The 21617-nt window shown below is 47.4% G+C and overlaps 1 protein-coding gene across 2 annotated transcripts in view; it reads right to left on the bottom strand.

The window, feature by feature from the left end:
- Positions 1-21617, bottom strand: part of LOC135378632 (thyrotropin-releasing hormone-degrading ectoenzyme-like) — a 294976-nt gene that overhangs the window by 12526 nt on the left and 260833 nt on the right. For both annotated transcript variants that reach the window (XM_064611715.1, XM_064611714.1), the window contains 3 exons: positions 16907-16983; positions 16706-16828; positions 5529-5708 (listed from right to left, as the gene is read on the bottom strand). In XM_064611715.1, the coding sequence (XP_064467785.1) occupies positions 5529-5708; positions 16706-16828; positions 16907-16983 (380 nt within the window). The remainder of the gene's footprint in view (positions 1-5528; positions 5709-16705; positions 16829-16906; positions 16984-21617) is intronic.

Genomic DNA, 21617 nt, shown 5'->3' with positions numbered 1-21617 from the left:
TAGTCAATAATTCATTAAATTAAATTAAATCAAATCAATTTTTATTTTCCTTTCAGTAGGACGAGCAGCTTCCAATTATTATGTTTTTATACATGTATTGGAAAGGTGCAAGCGAACGATTATGTGTAGTCAGGGTCTGTCCAGCGAAAGAAATATCCGCGTTTATAAAATTCATGCTTTGTATTCCGTGTCTGTTTCGTCCCACGTAGAGAAAAAGCTTCATATGCAACACTACATTGTAGGCGTCTATCTATGCATTGCATAATTGTTCCGAAGCTGCTGCGCCGGTGTGTCGTTCCACCACTTTCGCGGTAAAGCCAAGCATCGTTGGCGTTCTATAGAAATTGGCTATAGTACAGTGAATGATGTTGTATGGGACACATACAGAACAAACCTGATGAAATAAAAAGCAAGCGCGATAAGTATCCCCTGCGTCACCTTCTCCTTCTGCCGGCAGCAGACGCCGTCGGTCGTCAGAATCTGTGCCGGGAGGACAAGATATCCGGCTGCCTCCGACTGCCGCTCCGGAGATCAGAAAGTGGTGACGTGCCGAAGAGCGCCGGTCACGTGGCACCAGAGAGCGGTGACGTTTGCTGCCGCCTGAGCGTCAGCCGGCAGAAAAGATCCTGGATCTGCCCTTGCCTGGAATACCTGTACCTCGTTGCATCATTGCACAGTGAGCTATCTGGAAGTGGCAATTTTCGGCACAAGAGCAGCATTCAGGGACACCCCCTCTGAAACCCGGCTTGACCTGATAGCAGAAAACTACTCAAGGAAGCTAAGTTTACAGGGTGGCGCCTGAGTACGTGAGGAGGAACAGATTTGGGCAGCGAGAGGAAGACATATCTGAGGCGAACAATTCCCTTTTCGCGCCCTGACCTGATAACAACATCGATAACACTCCCGGGAGCTTTCGACTAAGATAAACAATAAGACGTAATGTATAACTGTGGGAACGAGCATGAGACTTTCCAGATATCCGGAGATTGCCGGATGAAATTGGTAGGTTGACGCCTGTGATAGCCTTCTAACGACAAAGTGACTAAATGCGAGATCTAAGTGTGCAGCAAGGACAACAGCTACGGTCCGCAGACGATACACATACTTCGTAATTTTACGATGCCGTCAGTATCAAGTTGGTATCAAGAGTTATTACGAGCTAAAATAGAGGAAACTGACAATTTGGCGCCAGTGAGTGCCACTTGGGCGACGATTTGGCAAAATGTCTGAAGCATATATATTGGGCTGGCTGGTGTAAATCCACAAGCGACCAAAAAACAAACACGAAACAACAACAGAGCGACTTGTGTGTGATCTTGTCTCCTGCTTGTTCTTTGGTCGCTTGAAAATGATGATTCGACCAAACGCTACTTCGCAGGATGTAGCAAGGGAAACAGGTATGGACCGCGGACTCATAGCTATTAAGCATGATATACAGACTACGTAATTAAATGATCACATCTTCGATATCATGTTTATATCCAGAGTTATTACTAAATGAAATGGAAGAAATGAACAATTTGGCGCCTGCGAGTGCTGTGGCGATGCCAATGCCAGTGCGATGGCGTCTGCGACTGGTAATGATTTGATCAAACGCGACTTCGTTGGACCAGAGATTTTGGTGCAGAACTAAATACATTCAGAATCGAAGGCGTGTAATTCCCAAACCCCAGCAGTGGGTAGGAACACAGGAGGTCACCGACACACGAGGCCGTGAAGAAGTAGAGAACACTGAGTGATTGATTGATTGATTATTTAAAGGAAAACCAGGAAGAAACACTGAGTGAATTTTATTTTAGTGTATTTACAATACTGTTTACCTATACTTGTAGGTGTAGTCGCAGGTGGATAGGTCACACGGCAATTTACAACAACACAAGAACAGACAATTACAATTCAGATGTTGCAGTTTCTAACTTAGATAACAATCATTTGATATAACAATAATATTAAAGATGTCCTTAGGTGAATTTGTAATATGTATATCTGAAAGTAAGATGACGGGATTTCAGCCCCGTACCTTTTCCCCTGTTGCACCCTGAGAGGTCCCGTTTGACAAAATCGCTTGCAAAACGGCACACGAAATGGCCAAATGGATAATTTAATAAAATTCGGGGCTTAATATCACTTGATATAACAATAATATTAAAGACGTCCAAAGCTGATTTTGTAATTCGTATATCTGAAAGTAAGATCACGGGGTTTGAGCCCCGTGCCTTGTTCCCCTATTGCACCTTGAGAGGTCGCGTTTGACAAAATCGCTTCCAGAACGGCACTGGAAATGACCAAATGGCCAATTTGATCACCTTCGGAGCTTAATATAATTTGATATACCAATAATATCAAAGATGACCTAAGCTGATTTTGTAATATGTATATGTGAAAGTAAGTTCACGAGGTTTGAATGCCGTATCTTGCTTCCTTGTTGCACCCTGAAAGGTGGCGTTTGACAAAATCGCTTCCAAACCGGCACTCGAAATGGCCAAATGGCCAATTTCGTCAACTTTTGCCTTAATATCATTTGATATAAAAATAACGTTAAATATATCCTAAGCTAATTTCGTAATATGTATATGTGAAAGTAAGATCAGGGGTTTGAACCCCGTACCTTGTTCCCCTGTTGCACCCTGAGAGGTCGCGTTTGACAAAATCGCTTCCAAAACGGCACTCGAAATGGCCAATGGCCAATTTCGTCAACTTCAGGGCTTAATATCATTTGATATAAAAATAATATTAAAGGTGTCCTAAGCTAACTTTGGAATATGTATATGCGAAAGTAAGATCACGTGTTTTGTAACCCGTACCTTGTTCCCCTGTTGCACCCTGAGAGGTCGCGTTTGACAAAGTCGCATCCAAAACGGCCCTCGAAACGGCTGTATGGCGAATTTCATCAAGTTCGGGGCTTAATATCATTTGATATAACGATGATAATAAAGATATCCTAAGCTGGTTATGTAATATGTGTATGTGAAAGTAAGATCAAGGAGTTTGAACACCGTATTTTGTTCTCCTCTTGCAACCTGAAATGTGGCGTTTCACAAAAAAAAAGAACTTCCAAAACTGCACTCGAAATGGACAGTTTTATCAAGTTGTATAATTTAATGTAAAAGCGATATACCTATATATATAAAAGCGGTATATTACTCACTCAACATAAAGTTGTCTATTCTGTCAGCTCTTTCGAGTTCTGGAAAAAATGACCGTTCGCCTTTCGAACTCCTTCAGACCGGCCGTACCGTCTCAGCGCATGCGTATTACGATAATACTGGGACTTAGACCGTCGAGCGCCTTCGAGGGGAACCCTGTCTGAGTCGCAACTTTGAAGGCCCTGGGTGCATCAGGATTAAGACTCACACATCGTGCCGTGGTTGGTATGTGGTCTGGAGGACGTACTTTACAAAAATGGCGATGGCATTTTCAGAATTTGACTGTCTTTGTCGAAATATCGTAGTCTAAACATGGGCGCTGTGCAAAAAAGAACTATGATCAGAAACGTAGCCAATTCGATCCTTTCGTCAGGGAATGGAAATCACAACGGAAGTCGTCAGGAGGCAACGGAAAAACAAGAAGACGTTCGTTCTAAACCTTCCCATGGACAGGAAGACCAGACTTAACCTCATTGCTCAACAGGTTCAGAACAAAATCAGCACTCACAAAGCAACTTTTGCACGAGATAATATCTCAGATAATCGCAATATGCGGGCAGTCGAACTAAACATAAACGGTGCAACATGGCACGAAGTTCTGCCTAACTTGATAATCTTCAATAAGGCAGCGGAAAATTATCAGCTGCAAGCGCATAATGTCACCCTCTGTAGTGTTATTTTCCAATTTGGGACTAGGAGTGAGGTACGGCGGACACATGAAGGAGCACTGAGGCGACATTCTTTCTCTTTCTCTCTCTCTCTTTCTCAGTGTTTTTTTTTTCTTTTCCGCTGTGACTGGCGTGTTTTGCAGCGAATAAAATGAGTCTCTGCGAAAAAACGACGAGCGCAGGAGACCCACAGAGCGCGTGCGCCGCCTGTGTAGCGCACGCCTTTAAGGCAAGGATATTATTTTGAAATAAATTCCCCCAAAATAAATCATCCACTTTAAAATCGTCTACTCGTGACAAGAGTTCATCGTGGAAAGAGAGAACTTCGTGACAGAATATGGTCCCAGGGCACGTGACTCGCGACGTGAAGCTGCACAGCTCAAGCAGGCATAAATAGCGCGTCAGTTGAAAAGAAAAAACAGAGAAAAGAATAGAGGAAAAAAAAGGGGGGGGCACGGGGAATTCCCCACGTCACGCGAGGATCGTTCGGGTCTTCTGTCGCTGCTTTCTCGGGCAGTTTTGTAAATTTTATTGCCTAGCCTTAAAGAAAGAGAGAGCGTTTTACATTGTAGCCCCTGATGGACACAGTGACGAACGAAACAGGGATCCATGTTAAATGTCACCTCATGGTTCCTTTAAGTGCCGAATGCGCTTCACAGAAAAAAAAGCAAACATAAGTCGCGACCCATGTACGGCCACTTGGAAGATAATACTGAAGGCCCAAAGCCACACGTGGCCGCCGTGGCTTCCACAGTAGCCGCAGCCCTCGTCACTACGTGGGTCTCTCGTTTGGCACACCGTCCATCGTCACAACCGACCGCGGTCGCCAGTTCGAGTCAGCATTATTTAACGCGTCTATTTAACGCAAATTAAACGCGCCTACTAGGCCCCTACCCTCGCTGCGCATCACTCGCTGCCCCCGGCAGCTCGCTACGGACGGGGGAGCCTTGTAGAGGCACCATCGTCATCGCCAATAGCGCCGGCGAATAAACCGTGTGGCACAAGCCTCTGATCGGTCTGCATTGGCTGTCACTGTCAACGGTCATTTGCTCTCTCATTTGCTTACCCGTTAGCCATAAGTACACACACACGCCATGCCCATGTTGTTGTTTTTTTCTTTTTTCTTTTTTTACGATCGTACCACAACTACCAACAGCCAGGATCGATCGCGCCTCATGAGGATAGCCTTGCCGATGACTCTGATTTGGTATTCTCGCTTGTTTTCGCTACCAGATTAGATATACCTTCTCTATTGTTTCATACGACAGGCACTCTAAAGTGTGAAATAAATGTTACCTAAAATTCGTTAATTTTCTTTTCAATTAGGGTATTTCTTGCACAAGCGAAGAAGAAGGTCGAGAGACTTTCCTATTTGCAAACCATTTCACGTTAACAAATCCTGAAACACACACGTGCGTTAAAATATACATCCCGAATTCCGCGATGAGTACAGCGCTCATTTCACGTCTGAAGGCCCCGTGATTTGGAGCGATGCAGATGATTCCAGTAGGTGCCGCTCAGCTGACCAGATAAACTATTTTGTGGCCCAGGTATGCCTCAGGCGTACTTTTTCGGTTTCGGTTTATTTCCATGTCGAAATACTGGGATGGACATTTTAACGCACGGGCGTGTTTCAGGATTCTTTAAACGTGGAATAGCGTTCAACGAAGAAAGTCTCGTTGCCATATAGGGAGATTGGAGAATGAATACTTGCGTTCTGACGATGGAGTTGTTCCTCGAGTACATGAGTGCATGAGCGGCAAGGGTTCGTTCCATCTTGCTTGCGCTTCTGTCTTTCATCCATCTGGTGATTTTCGTGACAATTTTTTTCCCGCCATGTCGTACGACGACGCAAAGGATGCTTTCTGGGTTAACACCGTTTGATATTGACCACCTAGTGAAAAAATCGTAAGGTTTATCACTTGTGACTGGTCACGCAGCATATCGATTCCTCCTTCAAATAAGAGGCAGTGCAGGCCTCTCCGACCTTATCTCCCATTGCCTGATATCTTACTAGCTGCCTAGTGTACCTCCGACAGTCGTAATTGCCGACACCAGCTTCTTTGATGTCGTATCATACCAGTTTACATAAACCTAATGCCCCCCAAACACAGGACCCTCTGTTTACAAACACGTCACGTAACGAGAAGACCTGTTCGAGATTATATTTTGCTGTCGTGGGGAAGAAGCGGGAAAAAACGCGTTGGCGGATATGCCGAAAAGGCTGATAAGGTTGATAGGTCCCCCAGCATGCTTTGCGCGGCGGTGAAACGTAGTCGACGACGTATGGGAGCAGGTCGTCTGTACGGTGGACGATAAAAACAACCTACGTAACAAAAAAATCACATACCCACAAGTACCAGTCAAGTTACTGCAACTGTTTCTCCGAATTTCCACAGTTGGCACAAATAATTTGCAATTTTACGGCGGTTATGCCCTCGCTTTACGTTTTACCACGGTACATTGAGAGGCCATAGTTTTACTAATTGCCCGCTCCCGTAACGAGATTCGGGTTACCAATAGAAATCCGAAAATATTCGCGAGAAAACAGTCCTTTTTTCTTCCGTTTTGTTCAGCCGCTCAAAGGTTGACAAAAATCGCAAAAAATTTCCTATGGCGCTTTTCGCGTTTCAGTATATTGTGAGGTTTTTGCTTTCACGTTTCGCTTCACGTTTTGGTTTCACATACAGCCTTCAAAGTACTTCGATGAGCAGCGGCGAAAGATCGGCATCGCCATTCACCGCTTTCGTTTTCACCGAGGTGTCAATGACAGTTTTGTAAAATAACTTATCCGCTGTCGAACGTTAGGTGCATTTCTCTTTGTGCGAATCACCAACCCCAGGACAAGGAGTAAATAACAACACGGAGGCTTTTCTGCCAAAGCGACACGTCTCCGTCCGGGGTGCAATCTCTCAACTGCACTTCGCATCACCGCAATCTTGATCGGTTTGAACACGGGGTACATACGCATTGGGTCGTAGCTTTGCGCTGCGACGCTCAATCCCTTTGAAATATACAGGGATAACTCGTTACAAGCCCGGTCGTCACAGGCCAACTGGTCATAAGTAAACTCGTCATGGAGGCCAACTCGTCACAGGGCATCTCGTACGAGGAACTGCCGTCACGCCGGAATAATCGTCACAGTGAATCTGCCACCTGCGCACCGCACCGTACTCCCCAAGGTGTGAAATACGTAAAAGGCTCTCCTGACCAAACCTTGGTCAGTCTCGACGGGTGCCATATCCTACATGAACTGACCCACTCTCCAACGTGTGAAATAGTAAAAGGCTCTTTTGAGCTAACCTTGGTCAGTCTCGACGGGTGCCATATCCTACATGAACTGACCCACTCTCCAACGTGTGAAATAGTAAAAGGCTCTTTTGAGCTAACCTTGGTCAGTCTCGACGGGTGCATAGTCTACATGGACTGACCCACTCCGCAACGTGTGAAATACGTAAAAGGCTCTCCTGACCTAACCTTCGTCAGTCTCGACGGGTGCATAGTCTACATGAACTGACCCACTCCCCTACGTGTGAAATACGTAAAAGGCTCTCCTGACCTAACCTTGGTCAGTTTCTCAACTTTTGTCCGCGCCACAGCAACGGAGCCCCACGCTGAGTTTTCGTCACTTCCATGCTCTCCGTGCCCTTAGCAAAGACGTGAAATTTGTATGGTCAGCGGTCTTCGGAATCCGGGTTCACGGAAGTGCGGGTCGGGCACTGGACTAATCCCTTTGGTAAAACACGGTGAAATACATTCCCTTTGGAACGGGGTCAACCTTGCAACCAGTGTTCCGGTGACCAACCGCCCCCCTTGACAAGTGTTCCGGTGACAAAAGGACCTCGTACCAGAGGGCCGGTGTGATCAGTTATCCTGTGACGAGTCTTCCGGTGACGAGTGGGATTGTGACAAGTGGACCGGTTCCCGTCTGCTTGCATAAGTAATCGCAGGAGCGCGGTATGCAGGCACACTCTTAAAAATGAACTTTACCGCAGAGCTCGCTCCTAGCCAACCATCATCTCGAATGATATCGTTATCAGCCCTGATTTATTGAAAACTGGAGGCGTACGCCTTTTTTGTGACACTTATGGTGTTCATAATTGTCACAAAAAAGGCGTACGCCTCCCGTTTTCGACAAAGTTTCGACTGGGGGCTTAATCGCTTCGTCGTCGTTACGGTCGTTACAGGCTAACGAGCGGCGGGAAATTCAAAAAGGTGGGCACGTGACACATTGCGCGTGACGTGTACCACGGCCTTCACGTATCGCGCGAAAAGCGCCGTGCACATGTTTTATCACGTGCCCGCCTTTTTAAATTTCCCGCCACTCGTTAGCTTCTAACGACCGTAACGACAATGAAGCGATTAAGCCCACAGGGGAGATAACGATATCGTTTGAGGCGATGGTTGGGTAGGACCGAGCTATGCGGTGAAGTTCGTTTTTAAGAGTGCAGGGGCGGACAAGGTGGCAAAGGGCAACACGGTGTGTATCAATGTCATTAAACAAGTTACCTACTGTAGTAAGAGTTTCTTGATTAGTGTGTTTTACTTTATTTTCGAAAGAAAAAACACGATAAAGAACTGGTTTCCGTCCGAGAGCGAAAATTTTCGTACATTTTAAATCCCTAGTTATCACGCTATATGGAGCGATTAGTAGTCCATTGATAACGTGCTTATGAAGTACCGTATCTATATCACGAAAAAATAACAGATAAGATTCTTGGTCACGCACGCTGCCATTGGTTCCGGTATGCAACGATAACGTCACGATGACGTTATCAACAGTCTCTTATATCTGCTATACAGTGAACTTCTCTTGTACGAACAGCCACGGGACCAGGATCCTTGTCCACTCATGGAGGAGAGAGATTCGAGCAAGAGCACTAATGCTTGCCAGGGTAAAACCAGCTTTCCGTTATAGACGTGTGTACGTCAAAGCGACGTGTACGTAGTGGGAGGCTGCTATGTTATTTATTTATTTATTTATTTATTCAATGTACCCCAAAGGCCCCTTGGGGCATTACACGCGGGGGCGGGGGATGAGGACAGACATAATACAGACAAGAAAAAGAAAGGATGTACATGGGTTGTTACACGTGCACTACAAGGAAGTAAAACCTAAAACCATATGCCAACACAGAAGATCAAAGAATATTAGACAACAGTGTACAGGAAAGCCTAATCCGGTTATGCTAGTTATAAAATTTGGTGAATGCTGATTTATGTGCCTAAGGAATGAGGATGGTCTGTGATATATACTATTTGTGAGGGGAGGTCGTTCCAATCAATGGCTGTTCTGCAGAAAAAATATTTAGAAAATGCGTCCGTCTTCCAGTCGCAGTTGACTTTGTACTGATGATCACGACTGGGAAACATTAGCTGAGAGCGAGAGACTGGGGATATGTGCGAAGGGATAGCGTGAAAAGAAAGAGGCATAACCTTGAAATGAGACGACGGTTAGCGAGTGAGGCAAGGCGAAGCTCCTCTTTGATAGATGTTACAGAGGAGAAACGAGAGTAGTCGCTGACGATGAACCTTGCTGCTCGGTTCTGGATGGACTCAATTGCCCGAGAGAGATAAGGTTGATAGGGATCCCACACCGCGGAGGCGTACTCAAGTTTGGGTCGTACCAGATAGGTGCAAGCAAGCTTTTTAAGACGTAGGGTGCTAACTTAAGGTTCCGTCTGATGTAACCAAGAGAGCGGTTAGCATTGCCTGTAATGAATTCCATGTGTTTGTTCCACGACAGGTCAGCAGAGATAATGACGCGAAAGTATTTATGTGTCGGCGTAGGAGAGAGTGTTGTTGTCCATAGAGTAAGAGAAAATACGTAATTTTATTGTGTTACGACGGGGATAAAGGACATACAGCTACACTTCTGGAGGTTAAGGGGCATTCTCCATGTTAGGCACCAGGATTGAATCACAGAGAGGTCCTGCTGCAGGGCAAGTTGATCGGAGGCAGAGCATATCCTACGGTAAATTACACAATCATTCACGAAAAGTCGAACTGTAGAGGAAAGGTTATTAGAGAAGTCGTTAATATAGGTTAAGAATAAAAGAAGGCCGAGGACCGAACCCTGTGGGATACCGGATGAAACTGCAATACAGTCGGAATGGTTGTTATTACACGTCCCGAAGAGTGATCTGTTAGAAGGGAACTCACGTATCCAATCGAAAACAAATGGGTCGTGGTTTAGTACAGAAAGCTTATGAAGAAGGTACTCGTGGGGACCTTATCAAAAGCTTTCTTAAAATCTAAGAATATCGCATCGGTCTGAAGTATGAAAGTTGGTCATGTAAAAAATCCGGCGAGTTGCATTTCGCACGAGTAGTACGACGAAAGCCGTGCTGCAAGGGGTAGAAACGAATTGTTGTGTTCGAGGAATTTAAGTGTGTGGGAGTAGATAATGTGTTCCGAAATCTTGCAAGAAACACTAGTTAATGAAATTGGACGGTAGTTGCTCGATAGTTGGTTACTTCCTGCCTTGAAAATTGGAACGACCTTCCCTATTTTTCAGTCGGTAGGGAGCACCCCTTCCTGAAGCAACTGTGAACAGATGTAGGTTACAATTATGCAGGAAGTGTGTTTCGTAATGAGTAACATGTGCAAGTGCCTTGTGACGAGATCAGGACGCCATCACGTGTTATGCCATGTTATCTTTTTCATTCTCATACAGGGTGTTTCACTTAAGAGTGATCCCTATATATTGAAAAAAAGTTCCAGAGATAAAAACTAGAAACCTTCTGCGTCATACTTGTGAAGGTTTTTGCCACCCAAACAGGTGGTTTCGATAAGTGTACCTCATTAAGCCGTCTAATTAGCGTTTTTTTGCGCTAATTCGAAAGCACATGGCCACAACACCCCATTTCAGTCACAATTACACGATCTTACAAAACCTTTCACGATCTTTCCACAAAAATTTGACACCCGAAAACAAGTAAAAATTGCCCGAAAAACCGTCGCTCGCCAAGGCGCTCGTTCGGCCAAATTGCCCCGCCAAGTACGGGGAGGAGGAACGGAAAGAAGGAATGAAAAAAAAAAAAAAAACACCCAGGAGGACAGCCGACTTCGGTGATTATCATAACTGATGGCTCTGAACAGATAAGGTTGTGAAGGCAAAATACGTGGTTGCATCCGGTCACCGCCCTCCCTTTTTTCTTCTGTTTTCTCATGATGTTTCCATGCGCAGTGGGAATGTCTTCGGGCCGAGATGATATTCCCGGCGTCGCGAAATCCGAAAGCACACTTGCAGAGATGGCAAGTTTTCGGGTGTCGAATTTTTGTGGAAAGACTGTGAAAGGTCCTGTAATTGTGATCCCTATAATCCCGGCCGTCCCATCAGTGTCCAAGTTTACGACCAGATCGGTTACGGTCGAAGGTTCGGGACCCGATGCAAACTTGAGGAATGGGTACCGGCCTCACTACACTACGAGGGCTAGAACCTCGCAGTCCAAGTTCCAGTAATTGACGGCACGGAATACGACTTTGCCCTGTCCCGTCCACATACGAAGGCCATGCAACAGGTTACCGTCGACGCCAAGGCCACTCATCTTAACCATAGCATTGGCGCCCTGAAGCGACCTGTTATCGCCGACGGCGTACAGAGCGCACATCCAGAACTCTGGTGCCTATCGAATTGCCCTCCTGCCATTCAATATTACTCCGTCCCCTTCCGCTTATGAGACCCGACAGTTGTGCGTCGGAAGCATTATCCCATGTACATGAAAAAAACAAGGTCTGGCTCCAAAAGCAGCTTTAGTCTATGTTGGACGCTGGCGTTATTCGGCCAACGACTACGACTTTCGCCTCACCGATCACCATACGCCCCAAAAGAGGACGGGACTTTTCGGTCATGTACGGACTACGAGCAGATAAATTTTCAGAACTGACCTGTTTCCCTACACAGTGCCCCGTATCGACGACATTATTGGCGATATTGGCGGATCTTCCGTGTTCTCCTGCATTGACCTTGCCAACGGGTACTGGCAAATTCAATTAGACGAGGAGTAGAAGTACACCGCTTTTCGATTTGTACGAGTATAACCACCTCCCATTTGGGTGGAAGAGCTCGGGTGCGTGGTTCCAGAAGACCATGGACCACGTACTTCGCCCCTTCAAATGGAAGTTGTCTGCAGTTCACATCGACGAGGTCGTGGTGTACGCATCGAGGACATTTCCAGTCCTGTGAAGAACACAGTCGTCATTTGGGCCAGGTGTTAGCGGCTTTGTCCGCCGCGAAGATGGAAGTCAATTTTAAGATGAGTGTCTCCTTAAAGCCAAAGGTAACCTTCCTTAGCCGCGTCCTAGACGGCCTGACGAAGAGCACCAAGCAAGAATCGATTCTTGCTTGGTGCAACCGATCGGTTGCTCGCATTACTACTCTTCAAAAAACGTATGAGCTCCACTCACCCAATGTCTTCCTTGGCCTGGCGGGACATTTTTGTGCATATATACAGAATGCAACCATCACCAAGTGTCTCACCTGCCTGACGCGGAAGAACGCCCCTTTTAGATGGTCCACAGAGTGTGACGAGGTCTGCTAATGCCTTGTCCGAAAAACCTCATCCAATCCCGTACTGACACCCCCTAACTTTACGCTCCTTTTCGAGTTAAAGACGAACGCATCTCACTATGGGACCGGCGCAGTCCTATACCAGAGGCACCCTGACACCACCAATTAATGCACGCAGTCTCTCGGTAATCACTTACCACTCACACACCTTTTCTGTTGCCGAACTCAACTATACCATCACGAAGAAGGAGGCTTTAGCAGTTGTTCTGGCCCATCCGTCTCGACACACATCCCTGGCCTCCTGGAACCGAAGAGCCAGATCCCCGTTTCGGTTCTCAAGCAGTCTACTTTGGAAATGATGGATACAAAGTACAGAGGCCGCACGGCTGTGTTCACAGATGGTTCGTCTACGTCGGATGGCTCCTCCGCTGCCTTTGTCATACCGGAGGAGTCGCTATCATGTGGGTTCCGCCTGTCACATCGCACTTCGTCGACCTCTGCGGAGCTGTATGCCATCTTGTTATCTCTAAAGTCTGTCTCCAAATACCCTCCCCGCTCCTGGGTGATATACACTGACTCAAAATCAGCCCTGCAATGTGTAGGAACCATGGGCATCCGCGGCTCGTTGGCCCCGGTGGTTGTTAGTATCCTGACGGCGCTCAAAGTTCTCGGCGAACAGGGACACCGGGTGACCCTACAGTGGGTCCCCGGCCACACCGGCATTCAGGGCAACGAAGAGGCAGATTTGGCGGCGGCTGCGGCCCGCGTATCTCCAGAGCCGTGCCCATTATCCTCTCCAACGGAGATAGGCACTCCTACTTGTCTGCGTTGGTGTCACCCTTGGCCCGCCAGCAATGGCTGCATGACATCACTCAATGGTCGCTCCTCCATGCAGTGGACCCGTCATTATCATTTAGGATGTCAGGTGGCTTCCCTCGCAGCTTTACGACACTCCTGCGGCGTCTACGACTCAACGTCGCCTTCACCCCTGTGTTCCGTGTTAAGCTGGGTTACAGCTTGCCGCACCCCAGCTACGATCCCCCATATCATCGAGGACTGTGAGCGGTACACGTGTGAACGCCGGGTACTTCGACGCCAACTTGAACTCCTCGACAATAGATCATTCAGCTTGTCCAAAGTACTTGGCCCATGGAGCTCCCCTGCGCATCAGTGCCGGGCTCTTCGCTCCCTTTTTGATTCATGCAAGCCACTGGACTCCTCGAAGAGCTCTAAACAGAACTCTGACTTGTCGTCGCTTCAATCTCACCATAATTCATCCTCTCATATTAACCACTGTGAAGTGGGGTAGGGTCCTGTGGCTACCACGGGGAAACATCCCATGTCATCGTCACTTCTTCATTTATTGTTGTTGTTGTTATTGGCCTTCGAGTACTTCCGTTATTACTTGGAGGGACGCCGGTTTCAACCTTTTTACGAACAACCAGGCCCTTTCATGCCTCCTGAAGCTCTCCCAACCTAAAGGTCGCATCGCACGCTGGATGTGTGAGCTCCAGCGTTTTGTCTTTCAAATGTCATATCGCAGCTGTACAGAGGTCACCGATGCGGATGCCCTTCCGGTTCCGATGCCGGATACCATCTGTCGTTAGAGTGTATATTTCGGGACAAGTCAACTCGTACAGGTGCACTCCACCCAAAAATCTAAGAACGTCTATGACAGGCTAAGGCGGACGCATGACGTCACCGATTGACAAGGTAGTGATCCCGCTTGCGCTGGACTGTTGGATATACAGGGTGTTTCACGAAAATTCCCCGGCTGAATAATTCGTGAACAGGTGGCGCTATTGAAGAAATTTCTCTTTGGTTAAGATTCTTGGGACGTCGGCCTTGAACTGAGTAGTGAGCGGCTCACTTGCATACGCTCACTAATTAGGTAAACATCTTAACTTTTAACCTTTACTTCGCACTCTTACAGAACCCCTGTTTCATGCATGGGACCTTCAGCGAAAAATATTGCAAGAAAAGAACCGCATCGACACTTAGTAATTTTTTCGAGTAATTAATCGGTTTCGGTTTACATATTTCTTGCGCGGAGCAGTGCACCAATGCGCTCTTCAGATCAGCTATCCGGCTGTCAATTTCGTGTTCCCTGGTTGAGGTGACGGAAGATAAGGAACAGCCGCAAGACCGTCATTACGGACCATCAGTCCGGATGACAACGTTCTCTCCTTGGATTTGATAGGTATGGGAGGCCTACGCCTTTCTTTCTTTCTTCTTTTTTTTCCAATGATGCCGAACAAAGGGACAAAAAGAGAGGCTCCGCCTCGTGTCTTCAACAAATCGGGCGAGAACGTTGTCATTCCGCATGATGGCTGGGTAGGTGCGTGCTACGTGGCGTAGTTAATTTTTAAGAGTGTACCCACTAGTTCACAGCGCTGGCGGCGCACACGTCATCATCCATGACAAGAGCACACTATCTCACCTACGGAACGACAGAACAGCCAGCGCTGTTTACCAGTCGCTTTGAGAAGGAATATCAAAGTGTCTCTTGCGGCTGTTCCTAATCTTCCGTTGCCCCGTGCGTGAACCAGGCGGAAGAACACGAAATTGATAGCCGGGTACCTGATCCAATGAGCGCATTGGTGCGCTGCTCCGCGCAAGAAATATGTAAACCAGAATTAATTACTCGGAGAAATCCCTAAGTGTCGATGCGGTTTTTTTCTTGCAAAATTTTTCACTGAAGGTCCCGATGCGTAAAACAGAGGTTCCGTAAGTGTGCGAAGTAAAAGTTAAAAGTTAGGATGTTTGTCTAAATAGTGAGGGTATGCAAATGAGCCGCTCAGTACTCAGTTCATGACCCATGTCCCAAGGAACTTTACCAAAAAGAAATTTCATCGATAGCGCCACCTGTTCACGAATTATTCAGCCAGGGGATTTTCGTGAATCACCCTGTATACTGATCATGTTGCAAAAGCAGACATCCGAGGCCACGTACTTAGAACGCATTCATGTGTTTTTAACGCGCACGCAAAATATTGGCGTTAACAAAAGTGTGAAAAGTGTGATGTTCTTCCCCATCTGCCCGGCATCCACCTTTGTCTCGTACGCCCGGATCTGAATGTGCCGACAACATTATCCGCTGACAGAGACACACATCCGTGCCTGCAGCTCGGTGTATAGCCAGGTGCAGCCAGTTTGACGGCGTATACACTCAAAACAATAACCCGCGAAAGAGCTGCTGGCGCGTTACTTTCGAAGAAATTTTTAAAGGCGAAAAATATAGACAAGCCAAAGTTCTTTCTCAAATGATGATTTTTCAGTGTGTTAGCATCAGAAAGCTTTCAACATGCACAGTAAACTTTTTACACTTTTCTGGTGTAAATGGCTTGTCCCATGGCGCACACCTTTTTGGTGTTGCTTTACACTCGAATCAAGGGTGTTGTCTAAAACACGTTTAAATTCGGTGTATTCCTCACAAAATACTCTTATAATGGGCGTTTAAATACAAAAACGTCGTTAAAAGGGGAGTATTCTATTGAAAACACCCTTCAGGATGGAGTTGTTTTGCGACAAATGCTCCCTTCAAATGGCTAGTGCAATACAAGCTCCCGCGGCAGCATATCGAGACATACAGTTCGACCATCTTGCGTCTATGGCAAGCACCATCCTGAACACGGCAGGCTTCCGGCACTGGTTCCATCGTACAACATAACCCGGAGCGCAATGCGCCACTGGCACGCCTCGTTAGATACCATAGGCGTGAGTGCCGAAGCTTGAAGAGGCCTGGACACCCTCGGTAGCCTATATTGGCGTATCGGATGGATCATATACTGAAATACAATTTGTTGAGGGTACGTTCGTTAAGTGTAGTAGCGCGGAAAACGACTGTAACGGTGACGGGAATTCGTCCTTACAATTAAAACGTACGCCTGCAACAAGGAGTGAACACCATCTAAATTCCTGACATCCTTCCCTGTCAAATACATTGTTTTTAACTGAAGTTATTGTGTTTAATGTGATTAACTGCTGAGTGAAGCTGTGAAACCAGTATATTTTTTCTATCGCGAATTATAACACCATTTCAAGTCCATATTCAAGGTTCCAATGGGATGTAAAAAAGGTGTATAAGACGTAAACCTCACACCTCAACACCTCACTTTACACCTTTAATGACCGACATGGGATAAAATAAGATGTATGTCGATATTGCACCTATAGTATAACTCTTTTTACACCATTTGCTACAGTTTGCAGGGTAGAAAAGGGTGTTTTTACGCCGTTTAAGGGTGGTAGAATACGGCTATCTTGAGCGAATGAAGGTGTAAAATGATTTACTGTGTGTGGGGTATGATAGCGAGGTTATTTAGCTAACCCCGCCTCTGAAATACTAGAAATATAGAAAATATAGATCTGCACAATACCTGATGAACGGTGTGAGCTTGTTGAATTTTGATCCACTCTTGCGCCAAAGCGCAAGCATGGTGCGAACACAGGGGCCGTAGTCCATTGTGCACAGAGCTTTTTTAGCGTAGTTCTCGATGTCACTGCAACGATCGAGGGTTAACGATTTCTAGTAGAACAGCCCCTTTGTGCATTGAGAAAAATACATAAGTCTTACTTACTCGCGCATTGCTGATATTTTAAACGAGTTGAAGTTCAACGTCTGGCCTGTACTATTCCAGATCTGCACAAGCCTAGCCTGGGAGCAATAACACGGGATATTGTAATATTGGTGTAGAAACAAAACGCACATCGACAATGCAAAACACTAAGATACTCAAAGAAATGTAAACTAAATCCCACTGTGTCAGTTGAGTACTACACTCTTAGGAAAAAGGATTCAGTATCTATACCCTTGAGGTGGTAACGGGCTGTCACATACGCTAGTCCAAAAAGGTGTTACGGCCTTGAATGGGTTGAAATATTAAACCCTGTTGCCAGTGTGCAACGTTATCACTTTAAAGGGACTCTGACCAGAAGTTGTGGGAGCTCTTTCGTACTTCCAGTTGATAAAGCACCCAACAAGAACCCTCCATGAGAAAATTCATGCATTAGAAATGAAAAGAAAAAGAAAAATATACCCTGCATTTAACACCTGCAGTAGGTTTTTGCGATTGCATTTCAATTTGGGCACGGTGTTCCGTATGGTTCCGTATCCGGCCAGCTGTTACGGCTGTCACATGGTCACTTCGGCTCGCATTGACAGCATCGGCGACGTTTCGAAAGCAAGGAACTGTTCACCACGCTGAATTTCCTTCTCAATCGCACGAAGGTCAGACAAAGCTTCCGGGCTCAAAGTCTCCGCATTTCTTGCTTCGACGCCCATTTTGAATTTTGAAGATCGCTTTCCGGATACCGCCGCTCTCACTAACACACTAACAACAGAAATTACGGCCGGGGCGCCCAATGAAACAAGAATCTCGCGCGTTCGTCACGCACACGGCAATTGGCGGACATCCACTACAAAGAGGCTAGATTTCGGCGCCGATTACGCGAGTTGAGGAGGAAAGCCAAGCCGGGTTTCAGTTCCCCGTTTGGCAAACTTTGCTGCTGCGTACAGCCAAATTATGCGCATAATGCTTTGGGGCATATTATACCTTCGTAACATATGAAAACGAAAGATTTGTCGAACTTCTAGTCAGGGTCCCTTAAGGACAACAGCCACTGGGGACTTATCACCCAGACGTTACGATCCGAGAGCGCACGCTGCACTCGAGGAGATAATGAGCGGCCTTAAACCCGAATACGAGAGGGCGACGCAATCGAGGCAGTAAACGATGAGGTTACCACATTTTCAAACCCTTTTATCCAAGAGTTCTGGCACTGCTGCCAGTCCCCTACGGCAGAGGGAGCACCAAAACGACATATCGGTGCGTAACTACTGTTCGGAGGTAATAAACCTTGTATGTTGTTTGTTTGAATCTGTTGTGCTGCTTGTTCCTTCGAGCGCGGAACGGACGGGCTGACGCCCCGGGCTGTGGGAACTTAGGTTTCCACAACTGGCGCCCATCGTTTGGGGTCCGACCTCGACTGTTCTGCGGCGGGGAACACGCGGCACTGTTTGTCCTGCGTAGTTTATAGCAGTTGTTTTAGTTTGCAGTTAGTATCTGTTGCTGTTAGTTTTTCGTGTTTGCGTATGTGTTCTTGTGTTTCTTTGAGGTTTTGCAGCTCCCACCCGGTGGACGAGCCCTCGGAGCTGATGACTGACAAGGCGAAGGTGCCCACGCCGCAGTCACACCCAGGCGCGGATCTGGGGGGGGGGGGCTCCAAGGGTCCCGATCCCCCCTCAATTCCAGACTTGAACATAGGGTTCAATGGACCAATCCCAGCATGCACCTGGCACTTGTCCATAGCACCCCCCCCCCTTCGGCAAAATCCTAGATCCGCCCCCGGTCACACCCAGGGATCGATACCGGAACCGAGCCGTAACCGAAAAACCGTAAAAAAACGTTATTTTTTTGCCGAACCAAACCCGAACCGAACCGTAAACATTTTTTTCTTCCCCCTTGAACGAACCGGAGCTGAACCGAAAAAATATGATGCGGTAACCGCCGCGCACCACTCGACTGCCGCGCACCAGCTCCCTGCATCGCTCGGAATTTTGCCGAATTCGTGGAGCGTACAAATTGATAAACCAAGAACTGGTGAGTCCATGCGCCTCGTATAGCCTCACCTCCAAAAGGTTCACGACATCCCGTACATTTTTGTGGCCCGAGATGTAAAAAAAAAGACGTGCTATACGACAGCTACTCTTTGCATTGATGCCTTGGCTACTTCCTTTCATTCAGCGTCGCAGTGTGAAGGCGACAGAAATTTTCATAGTTCGCAGTGAAATCCGCAAGCAACACAGACCTCTAGCGAGCACGGGAAGGGGTTCGCGTGTGGTCGAGAGCATGGCGGAAGGAAACACACGAGCGGCCTCTCACCCCCTTTTCAACGGGGAGCAGCGTGCCAGCCTGGGCATGGGACTCTGGTATACTCCTATCTACCATGTGACCGCTTTCATCCCTTTTTTTCTTTAGAAATTGGCGATAGCCTTTTGCAGTGGAGTTCAATGGTATGCTGTACGCCATTTCCCGTCATTTTTTCTGTACAGTAAAGGATGATCTGCTGTGAACTGCATGGATCTTTGTACCTATGCAGTGTAGATGCGAGGGAGTAAGAGGAAGGAAGGAGGAGCAAGTCGTTGCCGGAACTTGAGGCTGATATTACCTCTCACATGTGGTACACTGATTAGCACTGCACACGTCAACCGGTTCGAACCGATTAATATCCGTTTAAACCGCTATTTTGGTTGCGCTTAACCCGAACCCGAACCGAACCTTTAACCTTGAACCGGAGCTTGAACCGAACCACAAAAAATAACGGTTCCGAGCCCTGGTCGCACGCCTTTGCAACGGCAGAACTCCTGTCACGCATGACGGAGTTGTGTTCGTTGGTGGTTCAACGCTTTGGTGCCGGGTGGGTTTCGCCGCCGCTGGCACAAGCGTCTCTGCGACTTAACTTGCCGATGCCTACCTTCTCGGGTTACACCGATAAGAAGTCTGTTGCCGATTTCCTCGACGACCTTACCGCCTATCAGACGGGTATGGGAATTTCGGCCGAAACCCTAATCCGACGCATCCTGCAGATTGCTTTAGTCTAGACGCCGCCCGCTCGCTTCGATTGTAATCGGAGTTTAAGTCCCTTCAGGACTTCCAGAATTGGATCAAAAACAAATTTCTTCCCCCAGATTACGAATACCGTGTCTTAGGGGAATTGCATAAGCGTGCTCAACATCCTGAGGAATGCTTATCTGAATTCGTTCGGGCATTGCAAGATCTGTACAGCAGAGCGGATCCCACTGCTACCGAACAGCAGCGCATCGCACGGGATATCCGTCTCGCGCTTCCGTCTCGCGCTTCCGGCCCCATTTAAGAGCCGATCGCTTTACTACCCTTGAGGCGTTGGCCCAGGAGGCTCGTTCAATACAAAGTTACCTCCTGGCAGAGCTCGAATACCGGCTCCCTCCGCCCCCGGAGCTAGCGTCGGAACCGCGCTGTGCGTGGTCGGGAGGAGCCGCCTCGGTCGAACGCCTGCATGCAACCTGGTTTGGGTGACAACCCCCGTAATTCATACAATGCGGAGTCATCCCACCGAGGCCCAGATCCCTTCCTCTATCACCAGAGGACGATCCCTGCAGGAACGAGCCTTGGCAGACTAGTCCCGCCCCAAAGCCGCGGTCAACCTGGCCTTTCAGCTGCGAAACCCAATGACAGGGAAAGCGGCATGATCCTACGCCCCCGCGGCCACGAGAGCCCAACGGTGGTTGGAATTACGGCAGCCCTGACCATTTTCGTGGGGAATGCCCGCGACAACGTCCAAACACCCGTAATGTGCCATCGGGAAACGGTCGCAGCCGGCGTCCATGAATGCTCGCTCAACGACGTCGGCGAGTTGCGAAGAAAGCGAGCACTATCCGTGGCCTTGATCAGTCAAAAACTATCCAAGCAGCACAATGTACTGAAAGTCGAGTGCAGCAGGGGTAGGTGGAAGGCCTTGAACAGACTGCCGAAACAAAGAACATTGATAATACACATACCATCCACCCCTATTGGGATTTCAGTTTGATGATAGACAAAAGAAAAAAAAAAACAGAAGATATTGAATTCGTCACCTGACGAATTCTGCTACTGCACCAAGGAAATGAAATGAGTGAAAGGAGAAAGAGCACTGTTAAGATGAAAAGGTAAAAATAGAATGACACCCCACCCACCACCCCCAAGTCACCGAAGTGTACATACCCTAGAAGCAAACTGACTTCCAAGAAGCTAACAGGGACAGGGAACTCGACGACACATGCCTAGATTCCATATCACTGCACACTATGAAGTTGACAAGGGCTGATAACCCCGTGTCTCTCTTCTTGGGTTCCCCTACACCCAGCACCTTGACTATATTGAAGGTTCTATTGTCCAAGCGAGCTACAGCAGACTTCAATGTTGCTCTTTAGGATGCATATCTTGTGCAGTGCATAACGATCTGTTCTGTGTTTTCCACAGATGCACACACTGGACAGTTTGCTGAATTAGCCCTGCCGACGTCATAAACTGGTCACCATGCAGAACGTTAAGGCGAAACCGATGCAAAAGTGTTTATATAGGTCGCGGTATGCTGGACGGAACACGGAATTTCAGCTCCGGGTCAACCTGGTGAAGCAAGGATGACCGCCTGTACTCGACTTTCAGTGCATTGTGCTGCTTGGGTAGCTTTGCAAACCGTAAGACAATGCATGCCTCCATATGTCGGATAAGATGTCGTTGCACCGTCAGGACCCTATACATGAGGGTGGAA

This window comes from Ornithodoros turicata, chromosome 1 (genome assembly GCF_037126465.1).
Source record: "Ornithodoros turicata isolate Travis chromosome 1, ASM3712646v1, whole genome shotgun sequence".
Classification (NCBI taxonomy): Eukaryota; Metazoa; Arthropoda; class Arachnida; order Ixodida; family Argasidae; genus Ornithodoros; species Ornithodoros turicata.
The sequence above is the reverse complement of the archived record's forward strand: the minus strand, read 5'-3'. Positions and strand labels throughout refer to the sequence as shown.